Source organism: Typopeltis vanoorti, chromosome 1 (genome assembly GCF_054136105.1).
Source record: "Typopeltis vanoorti isolate ZY-2024b chromosome 1, IOZ_Tvanoo_1.0, whole genome shotgun sequence".
NCBI lineage: Eukaryota > Metazoa > Arthropoda > Arachnida > Uropygi > Thelyphonidae > Typopeltis > Typopeltis vanoorti.
Genome location: NC_143549.1, coordinates 5,159,446 through 5,173,469, shown reverse-complemented (window position 1 = coordinate 5,173,469; position 14,024 = coordinate 5,159,446). Strand labels below are relative to the sequence as shown.

Here is a 14,024-nt window from a genome sequence, read left to right as displayed (position 1 = left end):
TATTAATTATATTATAATATACTGAAATAAGAGAGCCAAAAGGCTTCACTTTGGCAGTGCACAATTATTCAAATTAAGTGGATACTGAATCCAAGATTATTTCAAAGCTGAATAGAGAAACCACAAGAGTTTCATGCAGCATATATAGAAACTCTAAAAGTTTCGGCAGATCCAAGTGTAAGCAAATGTTTCACAACAGGGGTAACTTGTAGTAAAGGTGGGACAAACTCCGATCACTATCCTTAGTATTTCCCATAATGTAAAACACATCTAGCAACATGTATGATGTTATACATTATGGGAGTGTCACTACCCAGACCGGTTTCGACCTTTTTTGAGGTCTCATTAGTGGGAGCCAGACCCAGATGTAAATACTCAGATTGTAGTGATGCAGAACTTATACTTGACCGTATGAGTTTCCAAAAAAGTTTCCAATAATTTCCAAATTCTCAGTTCCTTTTGTCATATTACAAAAGGCACCAAGAATTACTGAAATAAGAGAGCCAAAAGGCTTCACTTCGGCAATGCACAATTATTCAAATTAAGTGGATATTGAATCCAACATTATTTCAAAGCTGAATAGAGAAACTACAAGAGTTTCATGCCAAATATGGAAACTATAAAAGTTTCAGCAGATCCAAGCGTAAGCAGACCTTTCATGACAAAGGCAACTCGTAGTAAAGGTGGAACCTCCGATCACTATCCTTAGTATGTGACACCTTTTTTGGCAACTTGTATGGTAAAGTTTAAGTTCTGCATCACTACAACCTGAGTATTTACATCTGGGTGTGGCTCTCACTGACGAGACCTCAATAAAGGTCAAAACCGGTCTGGGTAGTGACCTCCCCCCATAATGTATAACATCATGCATGCCTACTAGGAGATGTGTTTTACATTATGGGAAATATTAAGGATAGTGATCGGAGCTTGCTCCACCTTTACTATGCATTGCCCCTGTCAAAACTTTTATAGTTTCTATATTCGGCATAATGTAGTTTCTCTATTCAGCTTTGAAATAATGTTGGATTCAATATCCACTTAATTTGTATATTATAATATAATTATAATAAGTATAATGTAAAGTATATATTTTTATATAATTACATTAAAGTATATAATCACATTAATAAAACTGTGACGACATCACAAAGGATCGTTGAAATATGAGGAGGAGACTGACATGAAGAAGCAAACAAATTATGGTTTGATTATATAAGGCCTTGTTCGAACATCTTACATATCACTGTTTAGAGATCTGGTTTCCTAGTTTTCGATGGTGTGTCATTTCTTTGGTATGAGATATGAAGACCAATTGAGGGACTGTCAGTTGTAGAGCCTTGTAAATATGAGGAGAAAGGGGGGGGGGAATATGATTTAGGTGTAAGTTGGTGTGGAGTTACTAGCAGACGTGGAAGAGTTATTTCATGGAATGGAGGGATACATGGGTAGAAAAAGAAGCCAGCTTTATAAGAGAGTGTGAGCAAGGGAGTGGAGTTCTTTGTATAAAGAATGGTTGGTGAGTGGGATTGCTTGCTGATGACTGCAGAGAAATGTGGAAATAATGAATAATTTTTTAGGCACAGTTTGATGATTTTGTGGGCAACAGAGGTAATCTTCTGCAATGAGACACCATAGAGTTTTGATGTTTATAATAATAATAAAATGATAATAATCATAACTACCGAATTTCCTGTAATCACTCAGCTTATAGTTCTGCATATATCTATTCTTGTTGTAATTTTCCTTTGCCTAACCACCTCAAAAATTAATATTTCACATGCAAGTAGAGTTTGCACATGAATTTATAGTCATTCTTTGCTGACTAACATAACAGCTGACTCCAATGTGAGTTACCTAATATTCAGAATATTCTCCTTCCTCAATGTAGTTGATACTTAGAAAAATATGCAGTGAATAAATCAATAAAATAATTTCCTCTGGTCTATATAATGTGCTGTGATATAATGACAATACTAGCCTTGAATACATTTTCATAGCATCAGACATTATTCAGGGCAAAGTTGCAAATGGCATCAAGTATTTAAGGATCTACAACAAACAAGATATCCACATAATAGCAAGATTTTAATTTTAAATTTAATCATTTTATTAACATTTACAAAATAAACTTACTGTATCCCAGATAAGGATGTTGACAGCAGTAGAAAATGTGTTGTTTAAATGGAGAGAAGCATACAAATTCAAGAAATCACAGAAATGATGATACATATTTACAGCTGAAAAATATAAGATAATTACAATTATCAGAAGATTAAGGGTGCTTGTGTTATACCCCACAGATAAAGCTAATTCTTAAGCAGCAGAAAATGAATTATGTTATAAATGATAAACAAAAAACAGTTCAGTTCAAGGCTACAGATCCAAACACACAAAGTTGCCTTAATTCATTAATCTTTACAGTATTTTATATAAAAGTTCAGTATACTGTTATGAAATAGCAGTATACAGACTAGTGTAAAAGCACTTTGGATTTATGGATCTGAGAATCTGGTTGCAAATAAAAGTTACTTCAAGTCTGGAGATCATGGATATGAGAACACTAATAACTTCAGAGAGTGCTCATAAATGGCAAAGATAGATGACAAGAAAAAGTGAATATATTAGAAAGCAGCATACATTGATGATATCACTATTGAATGAACGTGTAAACAGAACTAATATAAAGCATGATACATACATTTTGTATGGGTTGGGTTTGTGCAAAAAAAAAAAGATAAAAATAGAAAAAGTTAATATATATATATATATATATATATATATATATATATATAAATAAATATACTAAAATTGTATGCTAAAAATCACAAATTTAAATTCAAATAGTCTCTAATCCATTGGACTGCATCTGGGCTAGCCTGGAGCAGGTCTGTCAATGTGCCCTGAAAACTACAGAGTGGGCAATCCTGAATAATGACTGACGGCCTGTTGATCAGCACCACAGTCACATGTTGGAGATTGACACAAGCCCCACTTGTACATCATGGTAGCACATTTGGCATCACCTGTCCTGAGGGGATTGAGTGTGCTCCATTTTCGTCTGGGCAGGTCAAAGCCAGAGGCCTCTATTGTGGGATCTGTAATGAGGTGACCATTTCTTATTGTTGAAGTAAGTCAGCGATTCTTCCATTCAGTTTCAGGAGAATATGTATCTGGTTGTTGAGTTTTCCAGATCAGGTTGTGGAACTTTAAGTGAATAGGTAATAGATTTTGGAGGTCCACATGGATGGGTAAGCTGTTATTTCCCATACATTTTATCCACTCTCTATTAGCAGCAGCTTTCCTCCTTATGTCTGGTGGTATGATGTTAGGGAGTGTTGGTAGTCAGCCACTCAACAGGTGCAGACTTTATGCAACCTATAATGATTCTTGTGGTATCGATAAGTTGCATGTCGACCTTACTGACATGATGACTCAAATACCACACTGGAGCACAAGAGTACACTAGGGCATAGATGGCATGTCCAAGAATTTGGCTGGCACGTCAACGATTTACAGGTGATATCCTTTTATACGCTTATAAATTATTCAACTTTTTTAATTATTACAATACGTACAAGTTAAATTTTGTTTTACACGAGAAAGAGAGTAGCTATGAAGACGTGCATATGATTGGTGCAGTATTAACAAAAGATCATGCGACCCAAAGACATAGGCAACCAACAAGTGTTGAGTTGAAATGCTAATTCTCTTCAACCGAATTCCATAACAACATTCACTATATATTTCCTAGTTTTAACACATTCATGATGGGGTGTCGTTTATCGTTCTGACAGAACTTCTCATTACCAACAGGCTCAACTCATACATTAAAATTAAAACAAGCAGGAATAAAATTCAAACTTTGGTTGAATTTTATTCCTGCTTATTTGGGTTGAGCTGGCAGGTGAACTCACACAATCATTATATGTACAGTGACCATATTTTTTTGGAGAAAATAAAGGACAAATCAGAAATTGTTTATAATAAATAAATAATAATAATAAAAAAAAAGGTTGCTTTTATTTGTTTCACTAAAACTAAAAAGCTTTATAACAGGGGCGAATGCTGGTCTTGAAATTCATGCTTGCTCTTGTTATCATTCAGGGAGTGATAAGTGTGATTGAAGTCTAATTAGTGGAATAATGAATTACTGACCATTTAAAACTATATACATGTATTTAGAAATTTATGTACATTTAATCATACATTTATTTTACAAATGATATTCTATCTTTTTCAATTTAGCTGACCTACTTGAATACAAATTCTACCCTACGGTTCTTTTTTATGAACTGGTCAATAACATCATCATAAAAAGTTGGTTGTAAGTTAATTTTCCCAAGCAACACGCACACTTGTAAAGGCTGGTTGAAACTCACTGGCTAGAGCTATGTTGACTGCGTAGTCCAAGGAGCTTTGACTAGACGAGCAAGCATTGACCTTTGATACACAATGCAAAGCTCAATTATTGCCGCACAAGCTTAAGACATCTTCTGTCTACAAAAATAAAAGCCTAAATGGAATACTTGCTGGAATAAATGCATGCATTTATTAACATATAAATATCACTTCTTTCTCAAGTAATGACGGCAGACGTTTCCCCGTTGCTGACTGACTAGTATCGGACAAGCTGTATGCGAGATGACAGCGTCCACCAATTCGGGTCATCAGTAAAGGTTTTTACTGGGATGAGACAGCAGGAGGATCATACTGGAAAGCAGTCAGGCTAACGACAGTGACCAGCGAGACGAATGTTTACGTTGCAGAGTGTAGAAAATGGGTATACGTGATGAGCAACGTGACCTCCACGTGGACGTGATCCGCTGAAGTAGAAAGGTATCCAAGGACAAAGGACAGATGAAAGGGACACCGGTAACCTCAAGTGGCGGTGGTAACGTACAGAAATTTCTTATTCAATTAGCAATTAGCTTTAGAGAAAAAGAATGAACGAGAATTTAGAAGAAAAGGAAGATAGACAATTATTTAGAAAACTTTTGAGTGATTAATGTGCTTAGTGATTTGTTAGTTCCAATGGACTGGTAGTCTGAAGATTTATGATTTTATGTAAGAACTAGTTAATGTGGAGGGGCCTATGTTGGCAATTGACATTAGGAATTATGAACTTGTATTTTATGCTAAGTGTGTATTTATTTATTTAACCTAAAATATGAGTTGTATGTTTGTTAATTAGAGTGGTCTTTCATTGTTTGTCAATTGATTTAGTAATGATAATGTGATATGCTTTTGATAAGTTTAAACATACTATTAGTAAACTCATTAGATTCTTAATAAATATGTTTTGCTATGTAAGCCTGAGCATGAGACTAATTTTACCACTCATAAAAGTTTGAACCTATGCTTAAGGGGAAGATAAGGGAATTTTAGAGTGAAAAGGCCATGACTGCAAGCTAAGATTTCTACAGACGCTTTAAGCTTTTAACAAGATTAGCTAGCTCTAGAACTCTGGGAGGTTTCTCTGAGGTAAGAATTCTTCTGTCCTAGAACTTTGACTGGCGCAGCTGAAACAAACAAATTTTGTCAGAGTTCGAAAAGGAAACGATCCCAGGGAGATAGATTAGAGATCTCACTCTTAGTTGGCATAAAAGGGAATAATAGAAGTATAGTTTATATAAGAAAAAATCAATGACGTAACAATAGCATTTTAAACAATCATGTTATTAATAAAAAAAAAAATTAATTTTGACACTTTACACAAGAATGAACGTTTTTTTTTAATAAATCAGGTTTGTGCTTTAAAAATTCATAAAATTGTATTCAATTCATGTCAAAGTTCCATTTGGTATAAATGCATGCTTTCAATGTTTCAATTTTTAATTGGGTTTTTTTCACTGGTTCACATATTTTTACTAATGAAAATATTTGTTCAGTGGGGGGCATTAGATCGAGGAAGACATAAGCAAAATTCAACGATTTTTAAAATGTTTTTGAAAGATACATGTTTATCTGCGAAATATTTAAAATATTTAACCCTACTACGTCATTTTATCACCATTCTTCGATCTTTTTACTGGTGACATAACGTTTAATACACAAAACTTTATCAAATAGTTCGCCATCATTTATATTTAAGTTCCAGTGACTAGAAATGAACAAAACACTTTCCTCAATCTTCGCCCACAGAGAGATTTCTCAGAGTAGGACTTATTCAAATACTTCCATTTCCATGAAACAGCTGTCCCAATTATTTATATAATCAATGCAGGTTTGGTACAATTTATGAATTCCATCTTTAAATATGTTGGCATTAATATTCAATTTACTATTTCAATTCACAAAATAAAGGACAAAATGGTCATTTTAGAAAAAAATAATAATTTGCCTGTTCTGTCCTTTAGAGGACTGTCCTCTTAAATAAAGGATGTATGGTCACCATAATTATATGGCATGTATCAATTCGTGGTAGAATTTTATTTGAAGTTAGTCTTTGTGATCTGTCATAATGACATTGAGAATTTCAAATGCAATAAAACAAACACTTATTTCATGTAATTGAAAAATTGGACAATAGTTTTTAGTTAGATACTGTGTTTCAGTGCAACATATGGCCGCACTGAAACACAGTTGTTGACTTGGGTCTGTATAGCATAGTTTCTGTGGGAGGGGACAATAATGGCGCAATTAGAGACAGCTGGGATAAAAATGGCGCTAACTAATGAGTCACATTATTTGTTGAGAAATATATTACACAGACTGCAAAAGTCTCTGTACCTTATTCAGGGATGCAATAAAACTACGCTTGTTTTTCTTGCATCTGTCTGCAGCTAATGGCTTTGGGGAGGGCTTGTTTTTAACCTGGTGTGTGTGTGTGTAGGGGGGGGGGTGCGAGTTACTATCTCTTCGACGTGAACACGTTTAAACATTTTTCATGAGAAGTACTATGCAAAACTTTTTGATGTCTTTTTTGTAAAGTAAAATCAGGGGTATGAGTTATACGTGAGGGCAAGTTATATTCAAGTAAATAATGTAAGCATTTCGGCCTACAAGTTGAGCTTCCCCTGCTCAGCTGACTTTTATGGTAAGTTCCTATCCTATCCCCCTCCCATAGTCCTTAATGGATCACATAATGGATCACATAGGGTCACTCGTGAATAAGCCATGAATGTTTAATGGGCAATGAATTAAGACAGATGGCACCCATCTCCTTTTCTGTCTTCGTCTATATGTCCTATGGCTGTATCCTGTATGTTCATGGGTCCGGTTTGGCTGTTTGTGGGATGAAAAACCCCAGGATAAACTGGGGGAAAACCCTGCTGTCCATGCCCAAGACTGGCTAACTTGGCTATGGCTGAGGAAGATCCTTAATATTTTATATTTTTCTCACTACCGTTTTTTTTTTTTTTTTAAACCAACATTAAAATTAATTTAATAATACAATAATCAATTTTACACTGAACAATATTATAAATTTATATATAAATAAATATTATAAATAATTATTTATAAAATATACAGGGTGGCCATAAAATAACTTTCCTTCTTTGGAGGCATCTGTAGCTAAAACCATAAACGGAATGAGACCAAATTTTATATTGAAACTTTTGAAGGCATGGGGAGATGATTTCCGCAAAAAAAAATTTAGTACCAAAAGTCGTCGATATGGGGAAATTTTGGCGCTGACGGAGCCAAAAGCTGTCAAATATTTGCAGTAAACGCAGGTAAAAAGGATTATGCAAATTTTACTGTGCGTACGTGACAGCAGCACCACCAATTCCACTTAAAAAGGGATTGGGAACGTTCAGACAGTTATTCGAATGACTGACGAATTATGCTCAATATGCATCCTATCTTGCCTCAGTGTGCTTTACTTGTTAAGTTGTTTCACCTTAAACAGTGCAATGCCGTAGCGGCCCTTCGAGAATTTAGAAGACTTCATAACCTGCATACAGACCCTATGTCAGCTGTAGCAATGAGAGCTATAATTAAGAAGTTTGAAGAAACTGGATCACTAGGAGTTAGCCCTGGCAGAGGATGGAAAGCAGTGCAAGAAGAGACAGTAACAGACGTTGCTACTGCGGTGCTTGATGACAGGGACCAGTACTGGTCCAAGCGTTCATGCCATAGCTCGCCAACTTGATATGGCTTATGGTACAGTCTTGAAAATGCTTCACTTCTAACCGTATAAGTTCAGTAATGAGAGAGTTATCAGTCAGTTATTTCCGACGGCATGGCTGCCTCGATCCCCGGACATCACTCCACGTGACTTTCGGCAGTGGGGGTATTTGAAACCCGTTGTGTATGTTGGTGGTGTTCCCAACTTGCATGTCTTGAAAGAGAATATAAAACAGGCTGTTAGGAACATCCAATCTGACTCCTTATACTCAGCTGTAGAGCATGTTGCACACTGGATGCAATTTGTTGTACACAAGAAAGCTCTACATTGAAAATCATGTATGTGGTCCAGGGGACCCTGATTCTGATGAATAAAACATTATTTCCTGTAAGTTCAATCACTACATTAATTTCAGCGTCTCTAGCAAGTTATTCTTTTAGTTTAATTATTATTATTCTTATTATCATTGTAACACATCACATATCCAGCTGGAATGAATGACGCAGCTGTCGCTTACACTGCCGAAATGTTATTATTCCATTTTATCTGCCTTTAATGTAATTATCTGCTTGTTTTTGGCTCTTCCAGCACCAAAATTTCCCCTAGTGACTTTTGGTACTAAATCTTTTTTTTCACGGAAATCATCTCCCTATCGCCCTCAAAAGTCTCAATATAAAATTTGGCCTCATTCCGTTTATTGGTGTTAGCTACAGATGCCTGGAAAGAGGGAAAGTTTTTTATTGCCACCATGTATATCATTATAAATTAATTAATAGATTTTCTATTAATTTTTCCCCTACTAAAATCTGTCCGGCATGTCATCAATTTAATTTGTAAATTTTTGGCATGCACCGGGCACATCAGCAACTCTATTTGTAAACTTTTGGCATGCACACATATAAAGGTTTGCCACCACTGCACTAGGTCATGGGCAGCAGATTTTAAAGTGTTGGCTCCTGCACTCCCAGCCAGAACACACAAGCTTCCTGGAGATATTATTCTACTTTTTAGCTTTTGGAAGACATTTTCCAGGTGTTTCTTGAAGGTTAAAGAGCAATCTAAGGTGACTCCAAGATATTTTAGGTTGGGGTGGTGCTTCAAAGTCTCACCTCTAAATAAAACCTTCAGCTGATTATCAGCTTGATGTTTGTTCAAGTGAAATGTGCAACCTTCAGTTTTAGAGGGATTTGGGCAAAGATGTCATTTGGTGTAATAGTTGCAGAACTTCAAGGTCAGAACTGAGCAGTCTCAGCCTCTTTCAGGTGTTTAGTCTGAGTTGCCAATGCCAGATTGTCTACATAATCTAATGAATAAATTAAAGAGTAGCAGCACAGAGCCCTATGGTAGTCCACTTTTTAGTACTTTAAAGGGAATATTTTTACCATTCAGTTTCACTTTGAATTTACACTTTAGAATCTTAATCATTTTTGGGATTGTATTATAGTTGCAAATATCAGAGTCCATTCACCCAAACTGTGTCATATGCAGTGGACAGATCTACGAATGCAGGTTTTAAGGCCTTTTTGGAAACCAGCTTATATATATGTAGTAAGTACTTGGTCATAGCAGCTGCGAGAATCTCTGAATCCAGCTTGTTCATTTGGTACTATGGCATTAATCAATGGGTAACTTCAATTATAGAGTAATCGTTCAAAAAAGTTTGAACGATTACTTTATAATCTAAAATAGTTTGATGCATCAGTAGGATCTATTCCAGGTTTTAGGATGGCTAAAATTTTGCTCCTCAGGAATTTCTTTGGGATGTTCCTGCATTCTATAATTTTATAGAAAAACTGCAAAAGCCACTCATGAGCATTACTCCCAAATATTTAATGAACTCAGGATATATATATATATATATATATATATATACCATCCAGGCCTGACAAGTTATTTTTCAATGATTTAAATGCTTGAATCAGTTCGTTTTCAGTGAATAGCATTGAGAGGTGGCTATTTTGTTTGACATTTCTATAAACATGGATATATTTGGTCCTAATTTCTTTAGAATAGGATGCACTAATCTTTATGTTGTTAGATGTTCTAGCTGCTATGACTTTAGGAGTGATCTATGTGACTTTCTGCTTAGAAACTGATGCAGTTCTGAGTTTTTGGGGCAAAGGCCCAAGCCTTGCGGCTAGAGTGGGTGAAGTCTAAATTTTCAGTTGTGGTTTTCCAATGTTGCCGTCATTGTTCATTAAGCATTTCTAAAATTCTTTTCCCAATTTCAGGTGACTAGCATGGGGTGTACTGTTTCCAGAAAGCTCTTGGTATTCATTGTTTTGCAGCCCCTATCACCACTCCTACAAAATGCTTATAATTTTCAACTTCAGCTTGGACTCAACAGATGTTAAATTCAATTTGTTTAGAGTACTGTTCCTGGTTAGCTTTGCAAAAATTCCATCTTGGTCTTTCCATAGATTGTATATTGTAATTTGTGTTCTTTCTTTTAGTGTTGCACGGTGATCAGCATTCATTTTGACTTTACCACAGTGTTATAAATAACTATTTTAATTTCCCGACGTTTCGACCTTCATATGAAGGTCATCACCTGGAGTATATACAAATATGCAAAGACAAGCTGAGTTACATTTCACACAGTAAGCTAAAGAAACAATGATCTGATCACCGGTTATTCTACTGGCATGACCTCTAATGATAATAATAATAGTGCTTATATATGGGATGCAGGAGAGAATTGAGAAAGAAGAAAGCCACTGACAATTTTCATGAAAAGCTGGAGGCTGTAGAGCAGTGTTTCTCAACATGGGCAATTTGAATATTTTGGGGGGAAATTAGAAAATGATGTTGCATTTGTCACTTCATCATTAAATACTGAAAACACTCACCATTGTCGGCAAGTGGGGGGACATCAAAATCTTTGAGGCATTGAGGTGGTGCATGATCCAAAAAACATTGGGAAATACTACTGTAGAGGCTGTAGTACTTAGGGAAAAATTCATAATGTTCCAGAGAACATAGGTTGATGGAATAAAAAAATAAAATAAAAAAAAGCACATTGTGTGTTTGGAGTTGTACTAAAAAGGAACATTGGAAGTTACTGCTCTTGTTTTAACAGGTCCAACAGAAAATGCAGGAATGATAGTATCCATCATTCCTACTTCAAGGGACCAGCATTCCATGGAAGTATCTGTATAAAAGACAGACCTGAAATGGTGTTTCATCCCTATGAGATAGAGGTTAAAGCTAAATTAGTCTCATCTAGACAGCAGTAATAATTTTTTGAAAGATTTTAGGTGCACTAAACATAGGAACAGCATTCTAAAAAAGGGTATATTTTGGATTTGAATATAGTTACTAAGGATTACTGCAAATTCAAAGCCGGATAACTAGGAGACCTCCATATAGAATCAGTATTAACCTGATTACTGAATAAATGAGGAGGGACTGAAAATTGTGATTTAACCAACATCAAACTGTATTCTTATTTGCCTAAACCAAAATAAAATGATGGTACGAGATGATGGAATTTCATGCCAGTTGAGGTGCTGCCCAATAAAACAAGGTCCCTGTTGTTTTAGTCAGGGATCAGGCAGAATAAATGAAAAGTCAGCTATTAGAATGAAATCAAACTAAAATTCAAAATCAGCAGAATTCAAGATTGTGCCATTAACACAAGAAGCATCAATGGAGAAGATGTGGAGCTAGCAGAAGAACTGGAGAAGTACCTGATTGCCATAATAGGTGTTATTGAAACAAAGAAGACAAAATCAAATGACATTCTTTCAAAGATGGGAAAATAATGGGTATAGTATTCAAAACTAAATATGAGGGGAAATCCTGAATGGCAGGTAATATCAAGTGAAGTGATCTGGGCAAATATCAGAATATTTTTTACTAATACAAGATTCTACTAAGCCAGAAGTGGAGGAATTTTTCAAAGCATTAAGAAGGCAGCTGACACACACAAAAAAGTTGGTCTTATCCTTGATGGAGTTGATCTAAAGAGGAGAGTAGGAAATGATTACAAGACATATAAGAATGTTTTGGGAAAATTTGGAAAAAAAGAGCAAAGCTAATAATAATGATAATTATAATTAGCTTTGCTCTTATCTACTGGATTTCTATTCAGAACATAGACTAGTTTACTAATACCATGTTCTAAAATAAATATGTGCAAAACTTACATGGATAGAGAGGAGAGCGAGACCACACAATAAGAAAAGTCTCAATTATTATGTTATTGTTGATAGCAATGTTTTCCCACTGGTTCAGAACACATGAGTACACAGGATTTGAAATTCAAAGTAATCACCATTTCCTTTAAAGAAGGATAAAATTAAATATTATAAAAAGAATTATTCATGTCAAAGTTTATAGAAGAAAAAAATATATCTAGACAATGGAATACAAAAAAAAAATGATTTACTAGTTGTTGTTTTGCTAGCTCAAACTAGCATTGTCAGAGACAATGTAACACTACACACTCAGTGAAGATGCAAATCGAAATGGCCTACATAAAAAAAGACAATCATGTGCATGGAGGGCAAAAGTGGCACTCTTCATGGTGATTCCTGTTATTAATGCTGATGAGTATATAGGGAAGGGGGGGGAAAACTAAAATCTGTGTAAATCATACCACAGGTTGGTTGTCTAGTAAACTGGGTTCTGCAGAACTTGTGTTGCTTCTAGGAATAGTCTCTTCTCTGATTTCAACTGGGATTTGTGAGGTAGCCTGACTATCTTCCATGCATGTCTCTGTTATCCACACAGTTAGTGTCTTCACTGAGTGCCTCTGATAATGCTAGCTTTTACTAGTGAAACATAAGCTTGTAAATAATAAATTTTAGCTAGTCAATTATTTATTTGCATTCAATAGTTTACATAGTTTTCTGTTCCAGAAACTTCGACAAGAATAATAGCACCAAATACAGAAATTTAAACAAGCAAATCATAAAAAGAAAAGTGTGTAAGAAAGTTTTAAAAAGAATCAATTAGAATGTGAACTATAGACATAACAAACAAACATTATTTAAGAAAAGATGAGAGTTTGAAAACAAGAAACAAATTATGGTCAATGGGTTAGTATCAAAGAAATACCACAACATAGCAGATCCTGAAAAAAAAAAAAAAAAAAAAAAAAAAAAAAAAAAAAACAGGAATTGATTTAGCCAGACAGACATGATATTTGGTGAGGCTGTCTGCAGAGTCATGGCAGACTAAGGAATCCTTTCCTTCATGCTTACACTGTGATCAGAACACATCATGAAAATTATGGAAACAACTACTGTGTTAGAGTTTAAAAAACGTTAGCAGAAGTAAATTTCTTTTTTTAGCTTGATGTAGTTAGGAATAAGAATGCTGCCTCTGCATCTCTTCAAAAAAAGCCAGCCGATTGATCAAAAGAGAAACATATATCTTTAGCTTACCGTGCATGGAGAGTTCTATGACTCTAACATGATAGTTGTTTCCATAATTTTCATGATGCAGACTAAGGAAGTTAAAGAGATAGTCAAGAGAAACGGGTATCAAAAGTCCGGAAAAGTAAGTCAGGATGTGCTTAGGAAAATAAGGATTGGTCCACTGCTTGATGAAGGTTTCCCCCACTCCCCAATTTTTTCCATTCCATTCTATTTACTGCTGTTCTCATCCATTGCATTCCAGCAATCCAAACAACTGCATCTTGTCGTCTCTTCCTTTGTCTTCCCTGTTATCTACTGCCATTGTAGGTCTCATCCTGTCAACAATTTAAGCCATCTTGCAATATGTCCAGACCTTCTCCATTTTGAATGAAGATTTTCATTCTCATTACTTTCCTCTTCCATTATTTGCCCATTCTAAAGCACTTCTGACTGAATCAATCCACCTAGATCTTGGTCCTCTTCCTCTAAGTCCTTTTCCTGCTATTTTAGCATTAACTGCCTGCTTTGCTAGTCTTTACTCTCCCATTCTCTTTAAGTAATCATGGCAACTTGAATCAGCTCTGCTCACA

The 14,024-nt window shown here is 35.2% G+C and overlaps 1 protein-coding gene across 3 annotated transcripts in view; it reads right to left on the bottom strand.

The window, feature by feature from the left end:
- Eogt (EGF-domain O-GlcNAc transferase) overlaps positions 1 to 14,024 on the bottom strand; it is a 402,968-nt gene that overhangs the window by 178,872 nt on the left and 210,072 nt on the right. For all 3 annotated transcript variants that reach the window (XM_090408171.1, XM_090408016.1, XM_090408097.1), the window contains one exon: positions 2,134 to 2,237. In XM_090408171.1, coding sequence (XP_090264297.1) covers positions 2,134 to 2,237 — 104 coding nt within the window. The remainder of the gene's footprint in view (positions 1 to 2,133; positions 2,238 to 14,024) is intronic.